At 44.1% G+C, this 27696-nt stretch overlaps 1 protein-coding gene across 7 annotated transcripts in view; it reads left to right on the top strand.

Moving 5' to 3' along the window:
* Nucleotides 1-87: 87 nt before the first annotated feature.
* Nucleotides 88-27696, top strand: part of LOC142844576 (serine/threonine-protein phosphatase 4 regulatory subunit 1-like) — an 88498-nt gene continuing 60889 nt past the window's right edge. For 3 of the 7 annotated variants that reach the window (XM_075963233.1, XM_075963230.1, XM_075963227.1), the window contains exons 1-2: nt 94-120; nt 260-304. Coding sequence is in view for 1 of the 7 variants with exons in the window: in XM_075963227.1 (XP_075819342.1) it covers nt 114-120; nt 260-304 (52 nt within the window). In the remaining 6 variants the exon portion in view is untranslated. Of the gene's footprint in view, nt 121-233; nt 305-27696 lie in introns of those variants that run through there. The other 4 variants (XM_075963229.1, XM_075963226.1, XM_075963225.1 and 1 more) reach the window with 3 other exon arrangements.

The following is a 27696-nucleotide window of genomic DNA, read 5'->3' as shown; positions in this document are numbered from 1 at the left end:
CCCATCCCCAAGATGGCGGGTAAGCCGGACCAGGCGGGTGGGCGGAGCGCGGCGGAGGGGCGTGACCTTCGGCCTCGCTCCGCCTCCAGCCCCGCCCTCCAGCCCTTCCCAAGATGGCGGGTGAGTGGGTCCAGGCTCCGGGGTCTCCGAGAGGCTCCCCTCCCCCTCCCCGGGAGCCTCCCCGTCCCACCTCCGCGAGCCCGGGACTCGCCGCCCGCGCCGCCCCGCGTAACTCCTTGTGTGCCTTTTGATTTTTCAGAGATCCCCCTGTACTTTGTGGACTTGCAGGATGACTTAGACGACTGTAAGTAACAGTTGGGGCGCCCCGCCCCTCTTTGGGTCTCTCTTGGAGGATTGTAGGGTGCACTTAGACGGGGCGGGAACCTCAGGTCGAGCCTTCCTTTCCCCACGAGCCCATTTCCTCAGGTGACACTGCTTCCCCGGCCAGGACTTGGGTCTGTTGGAAACTTTGATTTCCTGTCAGTTTCTCCCTTAGCTGCTCTGGGAGCTGAGAGAAGTCGTCAGGGCGTGTGAGCCTCCTGTACTTGTGGCCCCAGCTCCATCTCTTCTTGGGGCACACTGCTTCCCTCGTTTTGAGTGGGTCTCTTCCACTTGACCCTTCTAGCCTGCTCTTTTTCTCTGGGATTTTTTTTAAGGGACAGTAGCTGAGAGAGATACTACTTCGACATGCGAGTTCGAATGTGTGATTAATGAATGAATGAACCTTTGGCTTTTCTAGGCAACACATTTTTTCCCCCAGTGCCTACCTCTTCCTGGCCAGGTCATTTGATGGTTTTCTGAGCGGTAACAAAGATGAACTAGAAACAGCCATTATTCCCAGGATCTCCCTCACAGGCCCGAGGGGACCAAAGATATATCAGAAAAATAACAAACCCTGGGAGGCTTGCTGGTGTATGAGGCCAGCACAAGTCCCCAAAGTAGCCATAGTCAGATGGGCCTTCCTGGTTATTGGTCCTTTTCCCTCCCTTCCGGCACATCCCTAGTGATAAGAGTTGCTGTTGACTGAGAATTTTGGGTAGACCTTGCAGTGTTGAGCACACTTTATCTCTTTACCCAGAAGGAGTCAATTTTATTAATGTCACTTGACACTTGAAGAGAAAATAGAAGTCAATGGTGAGGAGGCCTAGCTCTTGAGTCGGTGAGCCGCCAGGTGACGTCCAGTGGCACTGTAGCTGTGCTGTGATCCGGGGCAGGTCACCCTGCCACTTGGAGCCTAATTGGTCATTTCATCTGCAGAATGAGAATAAGAACTGCCCACCTCATAAGTCTTTTATGGATTCGAGGCCAACTTGCTCTACGTGGTGGGTTCTAGGCTGGCCAGGGCTGCATAGTGAGGGATTAACCCCCCATAGACGGTGACATGAGTCCTTGTGCACCATAAACACTCAGTAAATAGTGGCTGTTCCTCTGGGAAGTAATTGCGATTATCCTGGCTTACAAATAAGACTGGGAGTCAGAGCGTTTAAGATCTAGTGTGGCATAAAATGGTAAAGAAGATACATTTTGTTCCTCCTAACTCCTGGTCTTTTTGTCTCACTGTGTGGATTGACCTGACAGATACTCTTCACCCAGGAGTTGGGGTATGGTTGTCCGTTTGGGTGCTCCTTTATCTGTTGTCTCCTTGGGTGATTTGGGCGGTTTATCTAAATCGGTGGTTCTCAATCTTCCTAATGTCGTGACCCTTTAATATAGTTCCTCATGCTGTGGTGACCCCAACCATAAAGTTAATTTGGTTGCTACTTTATTTCTAACTGTAATTTTGCTACTGTTAGGAATCGGAATGTAAATATCTGGCATGCAGGGGATCTGATATGTGACCCCAAATCGATCCACAGGTTGAGAACCACTGACACCAGGTTTAGGTCAGGTTCCTGTGGGCAGGGACTCTGGCCATCCTTTTCATAACCTCATGCCCTGTATGGTGTAGGTGCAAATTCATATCGATACTGATAATAGTAATGTCTGATTTACTTGGTGATCCTTGATTAGGTTTGGCTGATCTCAGAACGAAGGTGTGATGAGTGGGTGCCTTGCTTTAAGCCTTCCAGAGTCTCCAGGCCAGAGCGGCCCAGAAAAGATGGGATTTTCTGGGGCTGGCTTGTTGAAGCCATCTGAATTCTCTTGAGCGCATGAGGGAGGGAGGTAGTCTTCCATTCTGGTTTTTAGCTGGGGTTGCAGGTGGGCGGTAGGGCCGTTAGGGTCGGCCTAGGGAATTCTAAAGGAGTCGGGGTTCGCTTACAGTGCGCAGAGGCTGAAGAGGTGTCATTGTTGATGAGAGCTGTTCATCCAGGGATGGATGATTGAGGAATGCCAGGGCTCTATGGCACTTGGAAACAGACTTAAGAGACTAATCTGGAGCACACAGTATGTGGTCATATTTGGATCCTTGCTTGAACAGAACCAGTATGAAAATAAAAGACTTTGAAGTGAGATTGAATATTAGATAACATTAAGAATTATTATTTATTATTTTGGTGGTGATAATGGTATCATGTTTCTTCAAAGGAAGAGCCCTAACAGAAATAAGCATTCATGAGTGAAATGACTTGGTGTGTGAAATGAGCTTTCAAACGCTCTAACAAATAGCAAACAAAACGTTGGGAGGAGGGATCCACTGGAAAAATTGCAGAATGCTGGTACTTGTAGAAGCTAGTGGCTGGGGACTATCCTTTCATTTTTTTGCATATTTGAAAATTTCCATAGTAAAAGGTTTTAAAAAATGAGATGAAAGTGTCACAAATGATCAGACCTTTGCAGGAGGAGTTGGAAGGCTGGATTTCAATTCTGAATATGCTGTAAGTTATTTTAGGATGCATTTAGCTTCCAAAGACCCTGGTGAAAAATACATCAGTGTTCAGGAGATCACATTTCTTTTCAGATGTTTAGTTTGCAAGAGGTATCAGTGAAGGAACCTGGGAGAGGGCATGCTTCTATTTATGAGAAAAGCAAGGTGCCAATAAATGATGTCTGGATCTTTGGTGAAAATAGGATTAGCTCAGCTGGTGGAATATAGAACGCTGGAGGGGGTAGTGCCTGTTCAACCTTGAATGAAAGACTTCCAGAGGAAAACACGTCGCATTTCACCTACACACTTTGTTCTGTCTGCGACAGTCTCTTTCCAAGAACTGCAGCTACTCTATACCCGCATTGCACCAGTTGCAGACAGTGTGCTACTTGAACCATAAATGCAGCCATTGAGTTTTTTCTTTGTACAGTGTGACTGTGAATCAAATATTGGCAACTATTGTTTACCAAAATCTCACTGTCAAGTGAAATAATTTGAACAGAATCAAGAGCTAGTTGAGGATTCTAATACTTGTAGAGCAAACCTCAGACAGTAGACCATTCTTAGAAATTGACCAATATATATTTATTTCCATGAAGGCTCAGATGGTAATAATTTTGAGCTTTTCAGGCCAGAAGGTATGTGACGCACCTGTAAGCTCTGAAGTTGCATACTGGACCAACTGTGAACTACAAACACACCCTCACACACACCTTGGAATCAACCATAAACCACACAGACACATACACACATATAGACACACACACCAGCTGTATCCCCACACCCTGTAAATAACACAGATGCAAACACATACATATACACATCCTGAAAGCAATCATACTCCTTCCCCAACATATTCCCAAGAAGTAACTGTAAATCAGAAACATACATAATACACATATGCCCCAAACTATATAATGTAAACCATATGAACACAGATGCACGAGTAAACCACACAAACACATACATAAACCTCACAGCTATATACATATACACATACCATAAACTACACACACCACCAACCATACAAAATATATCCATAAAGTTCACACAAATACATAGTCATACATACACACCATAAATCATATAAACATGCCCGTAAACCATACACATCACCAACCACACATAGACCATAAGCCGCAAATGTGCAGATGTGCATGTATTTGGGCCTGGATGTGTGCTTTTGAAGCTTTATTGACACAAGAGAGAGCTGAACTTGGCTCAGGGCAAGTGGTTTGCTGATCACCCCCATGAAATGAAACTGTCACATTGGAGCAGTGAATTCTGTCATCTGTGGAGGAGCTGGGCCAACCTGTCGAGGTGTCTTTCCTGCTGGGTTTGTGAGCAGAATATTTTTTGAGGACCACTGCTTGGTTGAATAACCTTGAACAAGTTACTCATACTTGATGTTTGGTTTTCTGTGGCTGCTGGGGATGAAGACATACACTCTTTCCTCTTGGTGGATGCACAGGGCAGGAAGTCCAGAGTGGCTTCCCTCCCAGCCTGGTGTCTTGTCATTCCTGGGTTCTTATGAGGCAAACAGGTAGATGTCAGCACGTCCTGGAGAGTTGTCAGTGTTTGGGTCTGTGCACCTTTCATTAGCAAATACAAGTAAAGTCGTATCATAAAGAAACTCTAGTAAAATTTTAAACAGAATTTTCAACAAAAGCTAATTAAAAAGAAAGCCTTTTGTGGCTGGAGGGTTGGCTTAGCAGTTAAGAGTACTTGTTCTTGCGGATGACCCAGGTTCAATTCCCAGCACCTGGGTGGTGGCCCACACCAGTCTGTAATTGTAGCTCTGGGGGGATCAACACCCTCTTTTGAACTCTACAGACACCAGGTGTGGCGTGATGCATGAATGTGCACACAGGCAAAACAGTCACATACACATAAAATAATAAGGCAAATCTAAAGAAGGATTACTAAAAATAATAAAAGCAGTAGCTTTCCTTTCTGGTGCTTGAGGGTGGGGCCTCTGCACAGTAGGCATGCGCTCTGCTACTGACTCTCACCACCACCAACTTACTTACTTTTAAGTTTTGCAACAGGGTCTCCCTAAGTTACCCAAGAAAATCTAACAGTTGGGTTTCCAGATGGCGTGCTTTGTCTTCAGATGGTAACATGGGAGGTTGGGAAGTCTGTGGAAAGGGTGGGGCGACACTAGGAAATAGGGCTGGAGACTGCTAGAGAAGAATCTACAGCCTGACCAGTCATATTCAGGGCTAAGGAGAAGACAGTAGACGGCTCTGAATGCTTTGCTTCAGCTTCTGTTATGGGAGGCTGAGGCAGGAGACTCACTTACTCAAGCAGTGGTACAAAACCACTGTTTAGTTTTTATTTATTTGCTTATTTTGTGTGTGGGTTCGTGCATGTGAGTACGGTGCCCATGGAGGCCAGAGTCATCGGATTCCTTCTAGCTGAGGTTAAAAAGACCAGTGAGCTGCCCAGAGTAAAAGCTGGCAATCGAACTCTCTTCCTCTGCAAGAACAGTATGTGCTCTTAACTGCTGAGTCTTCTCTCTAGCCCGAAGCTACCATTTCTTTAGGACTAACGATGTGAAGCTCTGATCTGAATATTTCTAGCATTTTACTTAATTGCAGGGCTGGTAAGATTGCTTGGATAAAGGTATTTGCTGCCAAGCCTGCTGACCTCTGTTTGGTTCCACACAGTGGAAGGAGAGATCATCTCCTACAACTTTCCTTCTGACCTCCACATGTGCACCACGGTTCATATGCAAGCCCTCATAAACTCACAGTAAATAAAAATGAGTAAGATATAACTCCTCTAGGGCTGGCAGAAATTTTATTATAGAAACTACATATAAGCCCTGGAAGAGGTAAACACTTTTAACCCAGTGTTGTTGCTGAGTAAGGCTGACAAGGGGTGAAGACAGGTTACATGAGTTGTCCAAAATAATGTACACAATCTAGTGAGTGATACCAGGGAGCTGGCTGCAGAATTTGTCTCAGACACTAATCTGTGGAGACATCATCCATCCATCCATTCGCTGGGCCTTTACTAAAGGCCCCTTAAGTCGTGGGTACTACTATAGGCATTATAGATTCAGAACTGTGCAAGTTCAGTAACAGAGCCCAATGTTCAGCAGGTTAATACAAGCCAGTGTCATAGTCTCAGGTTGTGGTAGATGCCTTGAGGACAGACAATCATGAATGTTGTTCCAAGTGCCAGCACAGCCAGGTGCGGTGGTTTGTATGTGTAGTCCCAGCATGTATGAAGCTGAGACAAGAGAATCCCAAGTCCAGTCTACCTGGACTTCCGAGTAAGATTCTCAGGGGCAAGGCAGTAAAAGAGAAGGTGCCAGCACAGTGCTGGAGGACTGCAGGGGTTGATTGTGTCAAATGGCCAGACAATCCTCTGGAGCTTTGTGGAGGGGCTCTTGAGTTGAGATTGGAGTGAAGGTGGAGGTTTTCATGTGAAGAGGCCAAGAAATAGTTCACAAATGGCCCCTCCAAGTCAAGGACCAGCGGGTATCTGTATGTCTGACACACAGGGAATGATAAACAGAAGAGATCAGAGACATGGTACAGCAACACCCCACATGGTACTTCAGTCCCTCTGCAAGGTGAAGTGTTTGCTTTTTGCTCAGGAACTCCTGGGGAGCCACTGGAGAGCTTGAACCAGGGCGTGACTAGAGCTGAGCATGCTTTCAGGAAAGGAGGTGTGAGAAGAGCTGCAAATCAAGAGAAGGGCGGGTCCCTTGTGCTCTCAGGCTGCCAGTAAAGGATTTAGGTGTGACACACACAAGGGGATGAGGTTGATAGCGGTTCCTAATGATCAGGGAAGAGTGACCTCAGAGCTAGAGCTTGTGGGACGCCTGTTTGCTCTTAATTAATACAAATAGGGCTAGATGCCCATTCTCCTTGTTCTGAAACTCTGTACCACTCTGTGGTAGCATTTGACATGGGCGTGGCCAAGTGGCTCTGTTGCTCACCAGAATGCATTGTGTTGACCTTTTATTGCTGTGGTCTAGTGCAGCAGATGGCACCAGGTAGCTTGGAGAATGCTTTGGGTGCTGGAGTAAAATGAATGGACACCACTTGCTTCAGAGAGGTTAGCTAAGATGAGAACTAGAAACACTTCAGGGTATTTGGCAAGGTCAGCCCAGCTCAGAGGGAAATAGGAGTGAGTTGGGAAGGCGTGGGAAGTTCAGCAGGGCAACCAAGGCCAGTTGCTCAGAGGCTACCCATTGAGCACTTACCAGGCAGTGGCTGAGTGTTGGACATGTTGCAGGACACAAAACCTAGCAGGAGAAAACACACCAACTCAAGAAGCTGGGTGAGAAGGCTTTCCCTTGTGAATGGAAGATTCCAGAACACATTAGTACTCTTTGTATTTACTCTGAAAATTTCATGAAAAGACAAAACCATACACAACTCCTTCCTCAAAGATTTGAATGCTATAACATCCCACTCTTGCTTGTATGCCAGGTGGAGAGTGCTTCTCAGGGGTTCTCTTCATAACAGCTCCTTGGCAGAGTTAGACTTGAGCCTACTCAGATATCCACGGAGAGCAGAATAGGTGTAGACTGGTGTAGTCACAGTGGGAAGCTTTGGCTTTAGCAGAAATCTAGAGAGCCCTCCCCACCAATTTCGATGAGTGTCTGGAATGTAAAAGAAGCCAGAATGTAAGGGCTCATGGAGTGATTCGGCTGGCACAGTTGTTCAGGCTGTGTGGAGGGAGGAAGGGTGGGGGAGCCAGGCAAAGTTTGGAGCTGCTGGGGAAGGTCTCTGACTTCCTGGAGCACTCACTGGATAGGCATGTTCTGTGTGAAACCCTTCGGGTGTACTTGTATTAGAGCACTGTTCTATCTGTATGCTACTTTATATTTTTTTAAAAAAGGAATGGTGACAAACACCTTTTAATCCAGCTGGGCGTGGTGAGACCGCTTTTTAACCCAACATCTAGGAAGCAGAGGTTGACATATTGTTATGAGTTCGAGCCAGCCAGAAATACATAGTGAGACCTTTTCTCAAAAAACCAAGACATCCAGGCTGATGAGGAGTGCCCAGAGATTCAGGAGTTAGAAGGGAAAAGAGAAGAAAGCAGGAGGAACTGGGCTAGGCTTGGGCTTGGCCCACTTCTCAACTGCTGTGACAAGGCTTTATGATCAAGGCAGCTGACAGACTAACGAATTTATCAAAGGCTTACAGTTTTGGAGACTTAGAGTCCATGACCATCATGGGGGGGGGGGTGGAGGACATGGCTGTAGGCGGGCGTGGCATTCCAGCAGCAACTGAGAGCTTACATCTTGATCCATAAGCTTGGAACAGAGAGAGCGAACTGGGAATGGCTTTGAGTTTTGAAATCTCCAAGCCCATGCTCAGTGACACATCTATTCCGAAAAGGCCATATCTCCCAATCCTTCCCAAACAGTTCTACCATCTGTGGGCTAAGCATTCAAATATATGAGTCTATGGGGCCACCCTTATTTAAAATACCACAGACTTCATTAGCCATAAAGCTCCAGTCTGTCTATGGAAGAGTTTGTTCTTATCTGGGAAAAGTGTGATCCACTATTAGATTGGCCAAAGAGAAACAACTTTATTGGGACAAAGCTGCTTGGTGCTTTTAAATAGTTTTAATAGGAGGAAGATAGAAACCTCCCCAGCACAGAGGCAGAGAGCGTCCTTCTAGGTCCTTCTTATCTGTTTGAATGGGTTTCAAGTCTGACTAGTGAATTCATTGCCTCTTTAAATAATTGTTCTATTTATCAGTACTGTGTCAATGAGGAATCACCGTCTCCAGATCTGCCCTCGGCCAGTGGGTCTGCTGACAAGGTGAAATGTGTCACTCTAAAGGGAGGCTTAGGAATTGCTTAGATGCAGCAGTCTCACCAATCAGCTAACCCGAGTAAATGTTTCCTATTGACCGTCAGTGTAAAAGTCACGGTCATAAATCATGACAGGTTTTGGAAGCTGTGATTAAATCCACAAATCAAAGAAGAATCTCCATGTATGCATGGTGTAGAAAGGATGGCTGGCTGCTCATGAATTAAACTGGCCTTTCCAGCCAGCCCAGAGCATGGTGCCAGATCTAACCATCAGTGGCCCTCAGAGATGTTGCCATATGAAGCACTGTGTCCACGGATGGGCTCTTTCAAGGGCTCATACATCTGTGGGGGCTTGTTAGAGGAGGACGCTGATACAGACACTTTGTTTTGGTATAACTTGCCTTTGAAATTCAGTTAAGTCAACAGGGTCCTGCTGTGAAGGGTCATTTCCCCAAATGAGTGACCAATCAGAAATGTTCTTTGAGATTCGGTGGATCTAGCCTAGCTAGTAGAAGTAGTCACCATTTAAGGTCTTGTATTCATCCTTGGAACCTGTTAAGGAGAAGGAGACCCTCTGAATAGCAGGATGGGGAATGGCTACTCAAGTCTCCCCAAATCACTCTGGACTCTTAGAAACTGATTGTTCAGGGAGAGACTAGTGAAACCTTTGTATATTTAATTATTGTTTCTCTGAATTCCAAATGATGCCCCCTTTTCTCTTTTTTAAGTACAGATTTTGAGAATAAGGTTAACCTCCTTGGCCTCAGTCAAGTAATGTACTATTTTGAGCCAGAAGTAGACGCAGAGGACCATGTCCATCATGCTCTCCACCCAGTGTCCCCTAGTGCTGTGTCAGAGACAGAATGTTGGATCGTGTGGATAATTGGCCTGGCCCTGGGTGTCATATCTCACACAGAGTTATAGTGACAGGGTGACATGTTGAATGGAGAGTCGTAAATACCGGGACTGCCCGGAGAACGGATTCTTAATGAAAATGCTTGCTGGGATGGACGTGCTGGAACATTCTGCCTGCAGCTTCAGCTCTGCTCATGTCTGAACCAATAAAGGCATCTCATTGGCTGTGCACTACTGTGGTTAGTTTTCCTCACCTTTCCACTTAAAACCAGTTAGACTGTGGCTACTCAGTCAGAGCCTGGTGGCTTCCTATGAGACTTCCTGAGTCCCTGGACCAGAGATGGCAGACTGTCCTGCCTCTGCTGTGTTCTTGCTGTGTATCCTGAATGTTCTTTTCTCTTCCTCTGACTTTTACTTTCTTCCCAATGACAGATTCTCACTTGTTCTTCAGGGCCCAGCTCAGATCATTTTGCTTCAGGAAGCCGTTTCTGCTTCTCTTTGCCTAATGGGCTTACCTCTTGTTTGTGTGTGGCATTTCCCTTGGTTCTTCCGTTTGGGACTGAATGCTGGTTCCTAGATGATGGCCTTGGTGCCCAGGAGCCTATTCATCTGGGGACTGCAGGGCTTTGCTGAGTTCTGGGTGACTGTGGATGGAGAGGGTGTTTTCACAATGGCTTTGCTGCTTATCAACAGCTTTCATACTGAGCTTTTGATGCTTTTCTTGCTGTGAATAATCTGATGGGTTTCTTTTCTTTCTGTAGATTAGATCTGTTCTTTGGTCCTGTGAAGCACATTTGTCTAACAGGAGGCTTAAATATTTACTCCTATACAGCCTACAGTAAGAAGTTGAGAGGCAGTGGCTTTCGCATAGGCACTCAGGGACATGTCGGGTCACTGAAATTCCTGGTCCCATTTGCCCTTCATTCCACCTGTTGGATGGTAAAGATGGTGAAGACAGTAGTCATTTTTTTTAGACAACTGTTGAGTGACTAACTTGTTTAGCATTGTGAAGGCTAATTCCCCTTCTCTGAGTTGAAGGTTCTTGATTTTTAAAACTTTTTTTTTTTGTAATTGTCTGGCTTTAGGATCAAAGGAAAATAAATCTTGTTCTTTGCAAAATGAAAACATCTTCATTTTGGTTATGAGAGCTCAGAACCATGTTGACTTGGCTGAATGGTAGAAATGAGATGTTTGTATGAGTTACTGAAGTGGAGACTTGAACTTGGGATTCTTCCCTGTAAGGCAAGTAACAGCCACAGCTGCTCACAGCAGGGACCTTGGGCACAATTCAGTAGAAACAGGCTCAGGGGTGTGTGTGTGTGTGTGTGTGTGTGTGTGTGTGTGTGTGTGGTATGTTCATGCACACCTACCACCATGCAGTAGACAAGAGACTGGGTGCTGAGCACGTGGGATTCTGGGAAGAAAAGCATACTTGAAGATCACAATAGCACTTCTAAGCTCTTCTCCAACTGCTTCTTGATGGATCTAATTATTTATCCTTTGTTGCAGAGGTAGTGGTGTCCTATGTGAACCTGGCACTGGCAGTTTATCCTAACCTTGATGGCAAATGAACTAAAACATGATCAGTATTGGTTTATTTGCTCTCTTAATTGGACCAGTTGATGTGAAGTTACTTGCTTCTCTGCATTGTATTAAGCTTTCATGAATGGAGCCGGTAACTTTTATTCCCCAAATGCAAAACAGACAGTGAAAACAATTGAACGAGGAATTATTCATATACTACTTCATATTTCATGCCTGACTCGGTGTTTATGTTCAGCCTGGACTTGTTGGCTCCCAGAAGAGTTGACTGCCCCATACCATCATGTAGACCTCACCCATAGTCCCTGTCAACAGTTGCCAGACAGCATGCCATCTTAGCAGTGGCCGGAAATGTAAATCCTAGAAAATCCTTTTAAGAGCCTACATTGCTTTCCGTGCTGCTTTTCTCGCTAGGGGACACAGGTTTTTTACCAATCGCTCATTCATTCCGCACCTTTTATTGAGTGTCTGTGTGTGCCAGGCATATCAATGAGCTCATCAGAGCTTCTTACTCGGGGCTTGAGGGAGGGGGAGGGGACACAGCTGATGAACAGCAAACATGCTTTTTCCTTCTGAAGGTGAGGAGTTTGTTGGAAAAATAGAAAAGGAGATAGGGCAGGAGAATGAAGATGGTGTTTTATTGTTGTTGTTTTTCAAGAAAGTTGTCTGAGAGGACATCAAAGGAAGAGTGTTCTAGGCATGGAACCAAGTCTCGTTGATGGGAGCATGTTGGGGACAGCTCGAACAATGAGTAGAGAGGTGAAGGCTTTGCCACTGGCCAGAGGCTTCTTGGGTAGTTATGCTGAGACCTCAGGCTCCTTAGGTGTGCCTCAACAACAGACATCTTGCCATCCTCTCCTTCCATCCTGAAAGGGAAGGGATGCTCCTGGCATGTGGGGTGTGAGACACAGTGCTGCTGAAGCAGTAGGGCCCACAGCAGAGTGTCCAGATCTCAGAGGTATCAGGGTAGAGACAGCCTGCTTTGTTATTACTGAGCTCATCAGTTGTTGATTGATTGAGTTTGTCTTTGAAGACATAATGAGAAGAAACAGGAAAATGTCACAGGCAAGGTTATTCTTCTGAGCACCTGGTCAGCACACCTTGGCCATCCACCCTGAAGCCATTGCTGGCTTGCTCACTGTGAGAATGGGCAGTCTCAACCTCATTTGCTCTCAGTTTAAACAGATGTGATGCACCATTTGCAAGGAAGCATTGGCCACCGCCTGGAGGATGGTGATAATTCAGCCCTGGGAGGGGCTTCGGATGCTTAGAAGGCCAGGGACTGCTCCCATTTTCTTTTACTTTTATAAAAGAAAATGGATTTTTAGTACTCGAAATAAGACGTGCTATTCTTTTAGGTATGAATGTGATATTATTAGTAAAATTATTTTCTTTGGATTACATCAATTCAGAAATCAGTCGCTTGTGTGCTATTTTTTGTCATTTTACTTTATCAATGTATAATGTGTAGTTTTCTTTATATCAAGTACATTTGAAATCATTTTGAGGAACTTGTATTGGTGGCTATAAGTGAAATTTAACAAGTATATAATATGATGGAGATAAAATAATATCATTAAATTCTAGATAGACACTGTTGCTTGCAAGATTTTTCTTTCCTTCCTTCCTTCCTTCCTTCCTTCCTTCCTTCGTTCTTTCCTTCCTTCTTTCTTTCTTTCCTTCTTCCCTCCCTCCCTCCCTCCCTCCCTCCCTCCCTCCCTCCCTCCCTCCCTCCCTCCCTCCCTTCCTTCCTTCCTCCCTTCCTTCCTTCCTTTCTTTTATTTTTAGAAGGGTCAGACTCTCTAGCCCTGCTGTCCTGCTGTCCTCACCAGGCTGGCCTTGAACTCACAGAGATTTGCTTGCCTCTGCCTCCCGAGTGCTGGGATAAAAGCTGCTACATCCACCTTGTCTGCAAGAAATTCCTGACAGCAGCTTACTTTATATTAACAGGAAGACTTGCCATTCTGTGATGGTGATACTCCTTCCCTGAAGGAGGAGGGCCCGCTTGTTTGTCCTGGATGCCTGGCTTGCTTAGCCATGAAATAACCACACAGAAACTGTATTAATTAAATTATTGCTTGGCCCGTTAGCTCTAGCCTCTTATTGGATAACTCTCACATCATGATTTAACCCATTTCTATTAATCTGTATATTACCACAAGGTCGTGGCTTACTGGGAAAGATTTAGCATTTTGTCTCTGATGGCTCCATGGTGTCTCTCCCTTACTCTACCTTTTTTTCTCCCAGCATTTAGTTCTGTCTTCCCCACCTACCTAAGTTCTGCCCTATCAACTAGGCCAAGGCAGTTTCTTTATTCATTAACCAGTGAAAGCAACCCACAAACAGAAGGACCTCTTACAGTTCCCCTCTATTCCCAGAACTCAGGAGGATCAGGAGCTCAAGGCTAACCTTGGCTATATAGTGAGTCCGAGGCCAGCCTCAGCTACATGATAGCCTGACTCAAAACAAAATAAAACACAGATAACTAGTCTTATGGAACTGTTTGAGACACATTAGCACCTAAAGGGTACTTCCTTTGATTTCGTTAGGGAATTAAGAAGGAAATAACTTCCCCCTCGTGCAGTTTAATAGCGTTTAATGTGTTTTCCCCGTGTTGTGAATGGGGAGCTGCTGTCCCCAGCCATGTGTGCTCTGAGGCACTGAAGGGCTGCTTTGGCAGCAGGACTGGCGGGCTGCATTGTAGTGAGAGTGCCGAGCCCACTTGTGGCACACCAGCTGCTGCTTCTCCCTGGCTCCATGTGACCCCCCAGCAGTGGATTTGGGCTGTAGCCGTGGCCTGATGCTACTGTGTGTAGAACAAGATTATAAATCCTGTTCTGAACCTAGACAAAACTATAATTTAGATTTGCTGCTATTTTAGGTCATTTTTTTAAGTTTTAAACTTATGCCTTTCCTTCTTTACATATCTAATATGAGCTATCAAGATTTCATTCCACTATGCCCATTGTTAGTGACTGACACTTGACAAATTAATCCACATTATATTGAACGTTAGCATTTATTTTACTTAGCAGCAGAATGGTAGTTTTGACCTGTTTTCTGTCTCTGTTTGGCAAACAGAAGCACATTAATTAGAGCCTGTGCTTGCTGGATCCCTGCTTTCCCCAGGTGGTGAGGCTGCATGCTGCACCTCAGGTTGGTTTTCTGAAGGCAAGATTCTCGCCTTCTTGGAGGCTGCCCCGCTGTCTGAATGCTGCTAATCAAAGCCTCCGGGGACTGATTTCTATAGAAACGAGCTGAAGTGTTCCAGGCACTATATGATAGGGCAAGTGTTTAAAGGCCTAGCCATGGAGGCAGAGCAGGCCTTGGCAGAACTGCTGCTGTCTGTGTGGGGTGAGGTGTTAAGTCCACCTGAAGAAGCTCCTTGCAGCCCCCGGTGTGGTTGAGTCACCACTGCCCACATCTGTGGGGTGCAGATTCTACAGCACAGGTGCTCATTTTCACTTCAAACCATAACGTGCACTTTAAAGTAATTGAAGGCAATAAAGAGGAAGGTGGTTTGTCTCTATGTTTCCAATAGGCTTTGTTCCCTTTGAAGACAAAGGTTTCTAAATGGTCTCACTCCATCCAGCCTGCTGTTCCTCCCAGCATTTATTGTTGTCTGGTGTTAAAAGCAATGTGTTAGGAGCACATTTTTACATTTTTCTTTTTAATCTGGCAGTGTCTTTATTTCATCTCATTCCTGAAGGCGGTCCCACTGGCCACCGAGCTCTGGATTGACAGCTTTTTCTTTTAGTCTTGGGTGATGCAGCCTTTCTCCCCTGTCCTGTGAGGAGAGGGCAGCCAGTCCTCATTCCATGCTGCTTCCAAAATGTCCATTTTGGTTTTGATGACCAATGGTGATGATGTGTCAGGTGAAATTTTTGTGTTTGCCCTCTTGGGGTTTACTGAGAGCTTAAGGTTCTCAAGGGTCTAATGAAATTTGGAGAATTTTATCATCTTAAGTGAGTTTTAGAATTTCAGATGTTTTCAATTCTAGAATTACTACTTGGTGCTTTTTCAAATGAAAAAATTATTCTCACGTATGTATGTGTGCTTGGACATGTGTTTGCATGTGCGGGTGTGTGTATGCTATGGCATGTGTAAGGACCAGGGCACCCTCGCCTTCCACTTTGAGACGTGTCTGCTTTGCCCCTGCACTGTGTACTCTAGGCTAACTGGCCTGCACACTTCCGGGGAAGTCTGCTGTCTCCTTCCTGTCTTGCCACAGGAGTGAAGGAATCACAGATAAGCCACCATGTCCAACTACATGGTTTTGTGGTAACGTGGGCCATCAGGCTTGCGGTACTCCCGATTTTACCTGTTGAACCATCTTCTTCCCAAAGGACACTTCTTTGCTGAGACCTTTTCTTCTTCATGGATCATCTTCATGTTGTGAGTCTAGTGTTTCCTTAGAATCCTTTGTACTCCCTAGCTTTTGGGTCCTCTTACACGCTTTAGAGTTTTGCTCGTGTCTTTCCATCTTCTCTCATGCTGAGGATGCTGTGTATTGTAGAACTTCCGAACCCCAGAGTGTTGTTTTTGTCAGTATTACCGAGCAGACATGTAAATCAGCAGGCTGAGATGTGAGACCGTTTCCTTGTCTTTCTACCCGGTCTCCAACTGTCCTGTCAGCTTGGGCTTTCCATGGATTCATGACTCAGCCATCAACCCAGGCATTGGAAGAGCTTATTGCCAACGCTCCTTTCTGGATTTCCCCTGGAAATCCTCCCCTCCCCACACTCCTAATGCTGTGGTTAGCCTTGAACTCTGGCCAGAGAAGCACGAACAGCACTAGCGGTGATTTAATAACAGTAACAGCAGCTAGTATTTTTCAAGGAAATTGTTGTGTTAGGAACAGCAAACTGAAGGCCCAGGAGTGACAATATTTACAGAGCAGACAGAGAAGGGTTTAGTAAATAAAACAGCTGTGGATTGTGTGAGAGAGAGGTCTCCTCTGGAAGATAGGAAAGGGCTCTTTTCTTGTAGGAACGGCAAGTTTCTTGATCTTATCTGGATAGATCAGTGGTTTTCTCACATCTTGTTAGGTAATTTATCTTTTCCTGAGATTGGCCATTTGAGATGAGGGTCTTCAGGTCATCAAGAGTGAAGCTCAGCCAAAGGAGGGGGATGGATACATCAGCAGGTCTGTTCTGTGATCGTACAAAGCAGACTGCAGGGAAATCCACCCCGATAAACAATCATCTACCACAGTCACTCATGAGAGTGCACCCTCATATGTGTGTGTGTGGGGGGGGGGGTTGTGTGTGTAGAAACCACATCATTACTGGCTTAATACTGTGGCACTTTGAATTAAGATGCTATCAAAAACCCACTGAACTTTGCAAACTCCACTGTTGCCTGATGAGAGAAACTGCTCAGGACTTGGAAATAGATCCGCACTCCCAGAGCACAGCCTCCGGTGCTCTGCAGGAGACAAGTCAGGCAGCTATGGCCACCTTTTTGAAGGTTCAGGTCTGTAAAGCGTTGATATGAGTCTAAATCTGATTTCTTCAGCTTTGTTGTCACAAACTCTAAACAACCTATGAGATGTTTATGGATCTAGTTGCCAGTGTTTTGGATGTTTTTAAGAGAAGTAGCTTTCCTACAGGCGGTGACGGAGTAGGTGCTGTCTTTGTCATGCAGTACAGTAGGTCGTGATCTTGCACTTCATGAACTGAGTTGTCCTGCATGTAAGCTTATGACTTCAGTGTTACCTGTCTTGTGTGCAGTGAAATACGTTAAATCTTAGGCATAGAAGAGGTAGGCTCTAATTGCTGCTGCAGGCCAGGCCCCCAGTTGGTGGGGCCCCTATTGTGTATAGGGATTTCTGCCTCTGTCATTTTTATGTCCACATTCATCTGTTTCTGTCACTTAGTCCTTGCTGCAGTAGTCATGGGAGTGGGCACTGCTCCGCTCCTTCACACAGGGGAAAGGGAAGCTCAAAGCCAAGGTCACCCTTAATGAGGCTGTCAGAGTCCACATCCCTCTTGTTGATTGGCTATTATTCTTCTAATAGGCCTTTTCCGGAACAATCCTTGCCTGGACGTCACTGTTCGGTTTTTTCTTTGCTGTGGTACTCCATAATGCTTGCATTGCTTTGTTATTAATTATGCAGTTGTACTTCCTCAGATTGGCTATTCATCTTTTTTTCCGGCCACTATCTCTTTCCTTTTTCTCTAATCTCTTCTAGAATCCTATTGGACTTACCTCAGGCCTTAGCTTTTCATCTTCGGTGTCCTAATTGTCCTCTGTTGCCATCTTCATTTCTCCACGCAGTGTTGTGGGCAATTTGTCAGCTCAATCTTCCAGCTCACTAACTCTCTCTTGAGCTGTGTCTAAACTGCCACTTAAGCTGCTTGCTCAAGTTTTAATTACAGTCCCCATTTTTCATGTCTACGGTTCTTTTCCAATGCCCGTCCCCCCTTGCCTGTTTTTGTTCTCTTCTTTCATCGGGATGCCTATTTCTGAAGATGTTGCTCATTTCTAACAGACTCCTCAGTCACTTTCTCGGGTCTTGTGATGTTTTGGTGCTGGACTGACGATGCTCATTTGCCTTGTGTACCAATTCTTCCTGGCAGTGGTCTGCAGTCTTGTGTACTTTGAGAGATGTGTTACCTGGTTCTCTTTGGGGGTGGTTTGGTATGTTTCTGCATCTTGAGTTAAAAGTGTTTCTTTGGGATAGTTCTTCTTTTGCTTCTGCTAGAGCGCCTGGGATTTCGATGGATCAGGGCAGCCATCCTCCTAGTGCTCTCTACGTATATGCTTTTGATCGATGAACTGACGTCTCCCCGCTGGCCCACAGCTGTTTCCTATTGGTATCTTGGTTTCCTAGTTACTGACCATGTGCTTTATCTCTGTGTTGAACAGATGTTTCCCTATGTCTTGTTCCGTTTCTGACAAAGTCTCACTCCCTAACTAGCCTGGAACTCACTACATAGCCTAGTTGGCAATCCTCCTGTCTGAGCCTCTCAAGTGCTAGGATTGCAGGTGTGACCCACTATGCCCCTGGGTGTCCTGCTAGTTTTTAGCTTCCTTCCTGGCCTTGGGAGAGCTCCTTCTCCCTCCCATCCCCCTGTGCTTCTGTGAGTACGTTACTGAAATTGCTGTGGTGTAGGTGGGGTGAGGGATTCCATTTTCTTCAGCTCTGTTGTCATGTTGCTGAAAACCTTAGTAACCAGGTTGAACCTCGTGGTCCAAAGCCCTGGGGGACAGAAGAATGTAGAGTAGAGAGATCAGTCCTTGGGATATTCATTCTGTTAGCCTTGGTCATTTCCCATTTGCTAGACTGTGTGGTAAGAACTCACTGGCTTTTCCAGTACCGCTGGGACAAATAGCACTTACTGACCAACAACATGAATGGCTTGGCAGACTGTATCTCTATCACAGTGAATTGAAGGACTCCCTGAAGGCTGCCCATCTCCCTGTGGTTTCCTAACTATTATCTATTGTGCTTGCTTTGAATCCCAGCTGGGTTTTGAAGGAGAGGGTTGGGTTCACAAAGTCACTTCCCAAACACAGAATCAGAACACAGGAGTCTCATGTGCTGAGTTTTCAGCTGGACTTAGTGGCACACATCTTGATAATTCTAGTCACTGGGAGGAGGCAGGAGGATCTGAAGTTCAAGGCTGGCCTGGGCACCATATGGAATTCAAGTTACATATTGTAAGACCTTTTGGCCCTGTAAAGCTTGGCTTGGCAGCATCTACAAAACAAGGTCTCACTATGTTCTCTTACTTGCCTGGGATTCATGGCGCTCCATCTGCCTCTGTCTCCTAAATGCTAGGATTAAAGGCTCATATTAATTTTTTAAAATTACTTTTAGTGATGATGTACAATTTACATTCAGTGAAACTCACCAATGTTTAATTTGTTAAAGTCAGTCTTAATACATAACCATTGGCAGAATAGATCTTTTTTTTTTTTTTTAGTTTTTCAAGACAGGGTTTCTCTGTGGCTTTGGAGCCTGTCCTGGAACTAGCTCTGTAGACCAGGCTGGTCTCGAACTCACAGAGATCCGCCTGCCTCTGCCTCCCGAGTGCTGGGATTAAAGGCGTGCGCCACCATCGCCCGGCCAGAATAGATCATTTTTAATGCTTGAAAAGTCCCTCATGCCTGTTGCCCAGTGAGCTGGAGCTGCCTGCCTCTTCAGCCCCAGGGACCATTTACACAGCCACAGCCCTTTGCCTGGACTCATCCACCCCTTGTTTTGGATCAGTTACTGCTGCTTTTTTAGGCCAATCACAACCTTACTTCTTAATACCAATCACCGTCATTAAGGCTTATATTTTGGACCAAACAAACCACAGCCTTGACTTCTGTACCAGCCATCACAGTCCCTGTGCTAGACTACAAGGTCAAAATGGCTGCAGATTCTTCTGGACTTCAATGGGTGCTGTCTCAGCTGTCCTGGCTGAGACTGCCTTTAGGACCAGGGCAGCCAGCTGCAACCTTTATGTACTTGTCTCCACAGCTCTGAGGTGTTGATGGTGGATGGCATTACTCTGAGCAGCCAGGCAGAGTCCAGCAGCTGCTAGGAAGGGAGACTGCCTCATCCCAACAGCTTTGCCTATTTACAGGAAAATGAGTGTCAGGAGTGCTCACACACACACACTTACACAGCTTATCATGAGTGCTGGTCGTGACTACGACGGACTCATCAACGCTCTAGCAGTGCCAGTGGCCCAGGGAGAGGTTGTTCTCCTTTATTTGTAACTGAACATACAGGCCTTTGTGTAAACAAACGTGTTTTCATTTCTCTTGGGTAAATACCTGGGAGTAGGGCTTAGAGGGTCACGTGGTAAACGTCTGTTAGCTTTGTGCGGAAACTGCCAGACTGCCTTAGGAGCAGTACCAGTTCGCCTTTCTGTCTCTGATGTGTGAGAGGTTCCATCGCTGCAGACTTTTGCTAGTGTGTTGATACAGTCAGTTAAAAACATCTTTCTAATGGGTGTGTAGTGTGGTCTCATTGTGGTTTTAATTGACATGGGCATAATTACCAAGGATGTGGTCCAACATTTCCTGTACAGAGCTGTCAGGTTTTTTTAATGTATAACCTTTATGCAAATCTTCCATTGAATACCAGTTTTGCAATTTTTTTTGAGGTCTGTCTGTGACATGGTGTTCCGCTTTCATCTTGTTTCTGGGTTGGGTGGTGGTGGTGAGGGGAAAATAAGGGGTTCATTGTTTAGCCCAGGCTATCAGATTCACGGCAGTCCCCCTGCCACAACCTCCTCAGTGCTGAGGTACAGGTATGGGGTACCCCATCTGGCTGCTTCTTTCTTCTGAGAGCGTGCTCTTCATTGTGATGGGGCTGAATTGGTCATTTTGTTGTGGCACATGCTTTTTCTCCTGTGCTCTAGAGTTTTTCGTGTTCTTGCTTCATATTTATCTGGCAGGTTGTAAGTTAATTATATTGGCAGCACATGAGGACCAAGGTTTATCTTCTCCACATTGATTTTCTTGTTTTGTTTTGTTTGCTGGAAAGTGTGTCCTTTGCCACTGAGTTACCTTGGAATCTTTGTAAAAACTGACTTCAAGGTTTGCAGACAACTCTTTCTTCTTATCATCCACTAAACATTCACCATAGTTTTCTGTTTGTTTGTTTTTTTGGGGGGTGTTGAGACAGGGTTTCTCTGTGTAGCCCTGGCTATCCTGGAACTAGCTCTTGTAGACCAGGCTGGCCTGGAACTCACAGAGATCCACCTGCCTCTGACTCCTGAGTGCTGGGATTAAGGCGTGCGCCGCCGCCACCCAGTGTGCAGTTCTGCTTTTTTTCTTGCCAGCTTATATGCTTCTGTCTTTTTTCTGGTCTTGGTGCCATGTGGTAATTCTACCAACTCTGTGCATAAGCCCCATATTGTGTCATCAGGAGTTCTGCTTTAGACATTAGTTATCTTTTGTTCATCTTGTTATTACTGTGTATGAGGTACTTACATGCACGTGACAGTGCGGGTGCGGCTCTGCTATGGTATACATGTGTAGGGCAGAGGCTGATTTGGGGAGCCCATCCTCTTCTTCTGTTATGGGCTCCAGGGATCACATTCAAGTTGTCAGGCTTGCATGGCACATGCTTTTGCCCTTTGAGCCCTCTCGCAAGCATGCAGTTATCTGTATTTTAGAGAAATTTTGTCGAATGAGAAAAACAACCCCCTGCCTCTGTTTTCCTGTGTTCATTCTTCTCACCGGAATGGCTTCTGAGCTTTGTCAGTGTCATGGCCTCTCTGCAGAAACCCCACCAGTTCTTCCGTGCAGTCTGTTGGCACCGGGCTGGTTTCTGTTGTTTGCTTGCTGCTGGAGACATGCCTCAGTAGTTAAAGGGCAGTCGCTGTACCTCCACAGGAGCTGTGTCCACTCCCTAGCACCACACCCCACGACTCACAACCGCCTGTCACTTGAGAGCCCACTAGTGGACTTTTAAAAACATCTTAAATTCTTGAGATAGTTCTACTACTTTACATCTTGAAAGCCATGACTCTAGGCAGAGACTTTGCCCCAGTTCTGTAACAGTATCCTTCCATTTCCTTATTTAATGGGTTTTGGTGAGAAGTTGGCCCCTTTTTTGGTTTCTGCATTTTAGTGTCCCCCCCCCACATCTTCAAGTGCATTCAGATTTTCCCTGTGAATGCAGTTATTATTTGTCAATTTACAAAAAGGAACTTTTATAAATGGTGCTTTGGTCCCTGATTTTTAACTGGCGAATGTGGCATGCCTTGCTGTCATCGCATTCCGTAGTGCTGCTCTGCACAGAGCAAGAGTGTTTGCATTTCTAGGGTCTGAAGACTTGCAGTTGTTCCAGTTTCAGTGTGCCTCTTCGCATCTCTACTTGCGCATGCGCTGCATTGCCATGCATCTTTTTATTTCTTGCCATTAGACTTCGTTGCTTTATTTTGGGCAGTTTCCTGTGTTAATTTTTAAATGTTATTATTTTATGTATATGGATTTTTGCCTGTATATGTGTCTTTGTATTATGTGTCTGGTGTTCATGGAGGCAAAAAGACGTGTTGGATCCCTTGAACTGGAGTTACAGGCAGTTGTGAGCTGTCAAGAGGGTGCTGGGAACTGAACTCTGTTTTTTTGGAAGAGCAGCCAGTATAGCCAGTCTTGGTGTATCTTTTGAGCCATCCATTTTCTTAGTTATCTGACCTGTTAACTTATTTCCATTTGTCTTTTGGTTTGTTTTGTATGTTTTTCTCACTCGGATATGCACTTGGATCTTCCTTGTATTTCTGCCTCTTTTTTTTCCTGGAAAAAAAATATATACATTATATATATATTAAACATTCATTTAACTGATGCTTAGAGAGAATTTTCTATTAATCCCATCGGCTCTGGGCAAATTCTGTGTATTCATTTTTTTTTCTGGTTATTATCAGCTTGGCTTCTTTTCAGGCTTGCTAATATTCTTTTGCATTTTGGACCTTAAGAATTTTATGTGTTCTAAAGGCCTTTTGAAAAAGCCGTATGGAAACCTCCTACTGCAGAAGATTACTACAATAATTACATATAGGAAAAGAGTCTAAATGGAGTTGCTGTATAATGGGTGTGGTAGCTTGAATGAAATTGTTCCCCAAAAACTCATGGGGAATGGCACTATTAGGAGGTGTGGCATTGTTGGAGGAAGTGTGTCACTCTGGGGGTGGGCTTTCAGGTCTCATATATGCTCATTCCATGCCCAGTAAGTTAGTTCACTTTCTGTTGCCTGCCTGTGGATCAAGATGTAAGACTCTCAGCTCCTTCTCTAACACCATATCTGTCTATATGCCACCATATCTCACCAATGATGATAACAGACTAAACCTCTGAAAAGTGTAAGCTACCTTAATTAAATAAATACTTTTCCTTTATAAGAGTTGTTGTGGTCATAGTTTCTCTTCAAACCCTAACTAAGACAGAGGTTGGTACCAGGGACTGGGGTATTGCCATGATAGGTCTGACCATGCTTTTGTTTGAAAGAATGTGGACCGTGGGACTATGGATTAGAAAAGCAATTGGAAGCTTTAAGGGCTGCTTAATAGGGCATCCTAGTAGGAGTGTGGAAGACAGTGGTACTGAGTGTGACTTGATGAGTGTGGGGGCCTGGCTCAAGAGGTTTTAGAGGAGAAGAATATTAATATGTTGCCCGGAACTCTTGTGCAATTTTGGTAAAGAATGTGGCTGCTTTTTGCCCTTGTCCAATGAGTCTGCCTGAGGCTAAACTGGAGATATTTGGATTAATTCAGTTGGCAAAAGAAAACTTCAAATCTCCTAGTATAGAGTCTGTCATGTGGTTTTTAGTGTTAATTCTAATGAAGATTTATAATGCAAAGAAGCAAGTTGAGAAAGAAAAAATATAAAATGTACAATCTGAGGAGAAAAAGAGTACCAAGTCGTGAAATTTCTGTGTTCGAGGAGATAAACTGATTAAGAAATGAAACAAAGAGAATGGTAATTTCAGGGCAAGATCCCATCCAGTTAAGTTTCCAACTTGTGAAAAGGAATTATAGAAATGTTTAGAAGTAGTTGTGGTGATGCACACCTTCAATCCCAGTACTCCAGAAGCAGGGGCTGGCAGATCTCTGAGATGAGGCCAGACTGGTCTACAAAGCAAGGTCCAGAATAGCCAAGCTTAGGCAGTGAGGGAAACCATTACAAACAGAAAGCTGGTGAAGATGTAATTGAAGAGTTCTGCCCAGACCACCGAAGAAGCAAGATGTGAGCTGCCCCACTGAGAAAGTCACTTCTGGTCAGGTATTTGGTCACAGCAAGAAGAAAAGTAGTGGCAGACACAGGTGGCAGCAGACGCAGGCGGCGGGGACCAGCGCATAATACCGAGAGCAGATCACCCCACTACAATTAAATCAGAGGTAGGCCTTTTGTTGGCGAGGTCCCTGGCAAATGGGGAGCCTGGTCCTGTTCCTGAAGACCCTTCTGAGGGGTGAGAAGATCTTGGCCTGCGACAGGAGCCAGGAAACAGAGCGAGGGCATTTTGTAAGAGGAGCCTCTGGCCAGCAGGGAAACCTGATCCGGTTTTAAAAGACCCATTAGATAGCATCGATAGGAGGAGATGGGCAGGCACCAAGGCAAGAATTCACCCAATAATCTGAAAAACAATATGAAAACACCAGAACCCAATGATCTTACAACAGAAGGATTTGAACACCCTAACACAGAAGAATTGGAAAAAATCGACTTTATGAAAGTAATAGAGTCCCTTAAACAACATGTAAAAAACGCCCTTATAGAAGTGGATGAGAAGTATAACAAAAAGTTTGAAGAAATGAGTAAATACGTACATGATACCCTGGGAAACCAAGAAAAAAAATGATCAAACAGGTAATGGAAACAGTTCAAGAATTGAAAACTGAAATGGAAGCAAGGAAGAAAACACAAACTGAGGACCAGCTGGATATGGAGAATCTAGGTCAATGAGCAGAGTCTACAGAAACAAGCATAATCAATAGAATACAAGAGATAGAAGAAAGAATCTCAGATTCTAAGGACACCATAGAGAAAATAAACGAACAGATCAAAGAAAACAGCAAAGCCAACAAATTCTCATCACAAAAACATTCAGGAAATATGGGACACAATAAAAAGACCAAACCTAAGAATAATAGGAATAGAAGAAGGAGAAGAGTCACAGCTCAAAGGCCCAGAAAATATTTTTAACAAAATTATGGAAGAAAACTTTCCCAACATAAAGAAAGATATTCCTTTGAATAGTCAAGAAGCATACAGAACACCAAACAGACTGGATCAAAGAAAAACATCCCCTCGCCATATAATAATCAAAACACAAAATATACAGGTCAAAGAAAGAATATTAAGAGCTGCAAAGGAAAAAGGCCAAGTAACTTATAAAGGTAAACCGATCAGACTTACACCTGACTTCTCTATGGAAGCCATAAAAGCCAGAAGGTCCTGGATAGAGGTACTGCAGAAACTAAGAGACCATGGATGCAAACCCAAACTACTATACCCAGCCAAGCTATTGTTCACTATCAATGGAGAAAACAAGACATTCCAGAATAAGAACAAATTTAAACAATACGTAGCCACAAATCCAGCCCTACAGAAAGTAATAGAAGGAAAATCGCAACCCAAGGAATCCAACATTGCCAACACTGCCTACAATAACTCAGGCATCTAGCAACCCTTCACCAGCACAACTCAAAGAAGGGAGACACACAAACTCTACTACCAAAAACAATAAGAATAACCGGAGTAAACAACCACTGGTCATTATACGAAAACAGGATCCAACATTCTGCTGTTTGCAAGAAACACATCTCAACCACAAAGACAGGCACCTACTCAGAGTAAAGGGTTGGGAAAAGGTGTTTCAAACAAATGGTCCTAAGAAAACAGCAGGTGTGGCCATAGTAATTTCTAACAAAACTGACTTCAAACTAAAAATCAATCAGAAGAGATTGAGATGGACACTTTATACTCATAACTGGAACAATTCATCAGGATGACGTCTCAATCCTGAATATCTACGCCCCTAATATAAAAGCACCCACTTATGTAAAAGAAATATTACTAGAACTCAAGGCAGACATCAAACCACACACACTAGTAGTAGGAGACTTCAACAACCTCTCTCTCCAAGGTACAGGTCAATCAGACACCTAATAGAGAATTAAGAGAATTATTGGAGGTAATGAAGCAAATGGACTTAACAAACATCTATAGAACATTCCACCCAAATAGGAAAGAATATACCTTCTTCTCTGCAGCTCATGGAACCTTCTCGAAAATTGACCACATACTCGGAAACAAAGGAAACCTCCACAGATACAAAAAAATATCATTGTCCACCTGTGTCTTATCAGATCACCACAAATTAAAGTTAGAAGGCAACAACAATACTACCCTCAGAAAGCCAACAAACTCATGGAAACTGAACAGTCAACTACTGAACCACACCTGGGTCAAGGAAGAAATTAAGAAAGAAATTAAAGTCTTCCTTGAATTTAATGAAAATAAAGCGACAACATACTCAAACCTATGGGACATAATGAAAGCAGTGCTAAGAGGAAAGTTCATGGCCCTAAGTGCCCACTTAATGAAAACGGAGAATGCATACATTGGGGACTTAACAGCACACCTGAAAGCTCTAGAAAAAAAAGAAGCAGACTCACCCAGGAGGAGTAGAAGACTGGAAATAAACTGAGGGCTGAAATCAACAAAATAGAAACACAGAAAACAGTCCAAAGAATCAATGAAACAAAAAGTTGGTTCTTGGAGAAAATCAACAAGATCAACAAACCCCTATCCAAACTAATTAAACGGCAGAGAGAGAACACGCAAATAAATAAGATCAGAAATGAAAAAGGGGACATAACCACAGACACAGAAGAAATTCAGAGAATCATTAGATCTTACTACAAAAGCCTGTATGCCACAAAACTGGAAAATACAAAAGAAATGGACATCTTTTTAGATAAGTACCATATACCAAAGCTAAACCAAATCCAGGAGAACAATCTAAATAGACGTGTTAGTTGCGAAGAATTAGAAACTGTTATCAAAAATCTCCCTTCGAAAAAAAGCCCAGGACCAGATGGTTTCAATGCAGAATTCTACCAGAACTTCCAAGAAGAGCTAATACCTATACTCCTTAATGTATTTCACAATATAGAAACAGAAGAGTCATTGCCAAATTCCTTTTATGAAGCCACAGTTACCCTGATACCAAAACCACACAAAGACCCAACCAAGAAAGAGAATTACAGGTCTATCTCACTCATGAATATCGACTCAAAAATTCTCAATAAAATACTGGCAAACCGAATCCAAGAACACATTAAAAAAAATTATCCATTATGATCAAGTAGGCTTTATCCCAGAGATGCAGGGCTGGTTCAACATATGCAAATCTATCAATGTAATCCACCATATAAATAAACTGAAAGAAAAAAAACCACATGATCATTTCATTAGATGCTGAAAAAGCATTTGACAAAATTCAGCACCCCTTTATGATAAAGGTCTTGGAGAGATTAGGGATACAAAGGCCATACCTAAATATAATAAAAGCTATTTACAGCAAGCCAACAGCTAACATTAAATTAAACGGAGAGAAACTCAAAGCCATCCCACTAAAATCAGGAACACAACAAGGATGTCCACTCTCTCCATACCTCTTCAATATAGTGATTGAAGTTCTAGCAATAGCAATAAGACAACATAAGGGGATCAAGGGGATTCGTATTGGAAAGGAAGACGTTAAGCTTTTGTTATTTGCAGAAGATATGATAGTATACATAAGCGACCCCAAAAATTCTACCAAAGAGCGACCCCAAAAATTCTACCAAAGAACTCCTACAGCTGATAAACACCTTTAGTAATGTGGCAGGATATAAGATCAACTCCAAAAAATCAGTTGCCTTCCTATACACTAAGGATAAGGAAACAGAGAGGGAAATCAGAGAAGCATCACCTTTCATGATAGCCACAAATAGCATAAAATATCTTGGGGTAACTCTGACCAAGGAAGTGAAAGATTTATTTGACAAGAACTTTAAGTCTTTGAAGAAAGAAATTGAAGAGGACACCAGAAAATGGAAGGATCTCCCTTGCTTTTGGATTGGGAGGATCAACATAGTAAAAATGGCAATTCTACCAAAAGCAATCTATAGATTCAATGCAGTTCCCATCAAAATCCCATCAAAAGTCTTCACAGATCTCGAGAAGACAATAATCAACTTTATATGGA

Source organism: Microtus pennsylvanicus, chromosome 2 (genome assembly GCF_037038515.1).
Source record: "Microtus pennsylvanicus isolate mMicPen1 chromosome 2, mMicPen1.hap1, whole genome shotgun sequence".
Taxonomy (NCBI): Eukaryota; Metazoa; Chordata; class Mammalia; order Rodentia; family Cricetidae; genus Microtus; species Microtus pennsylvanicus.
Note: the sequence above shows the minus strand (reverse complement) of the source record. Positions and strands in the feature narration are given on the sequence as shown.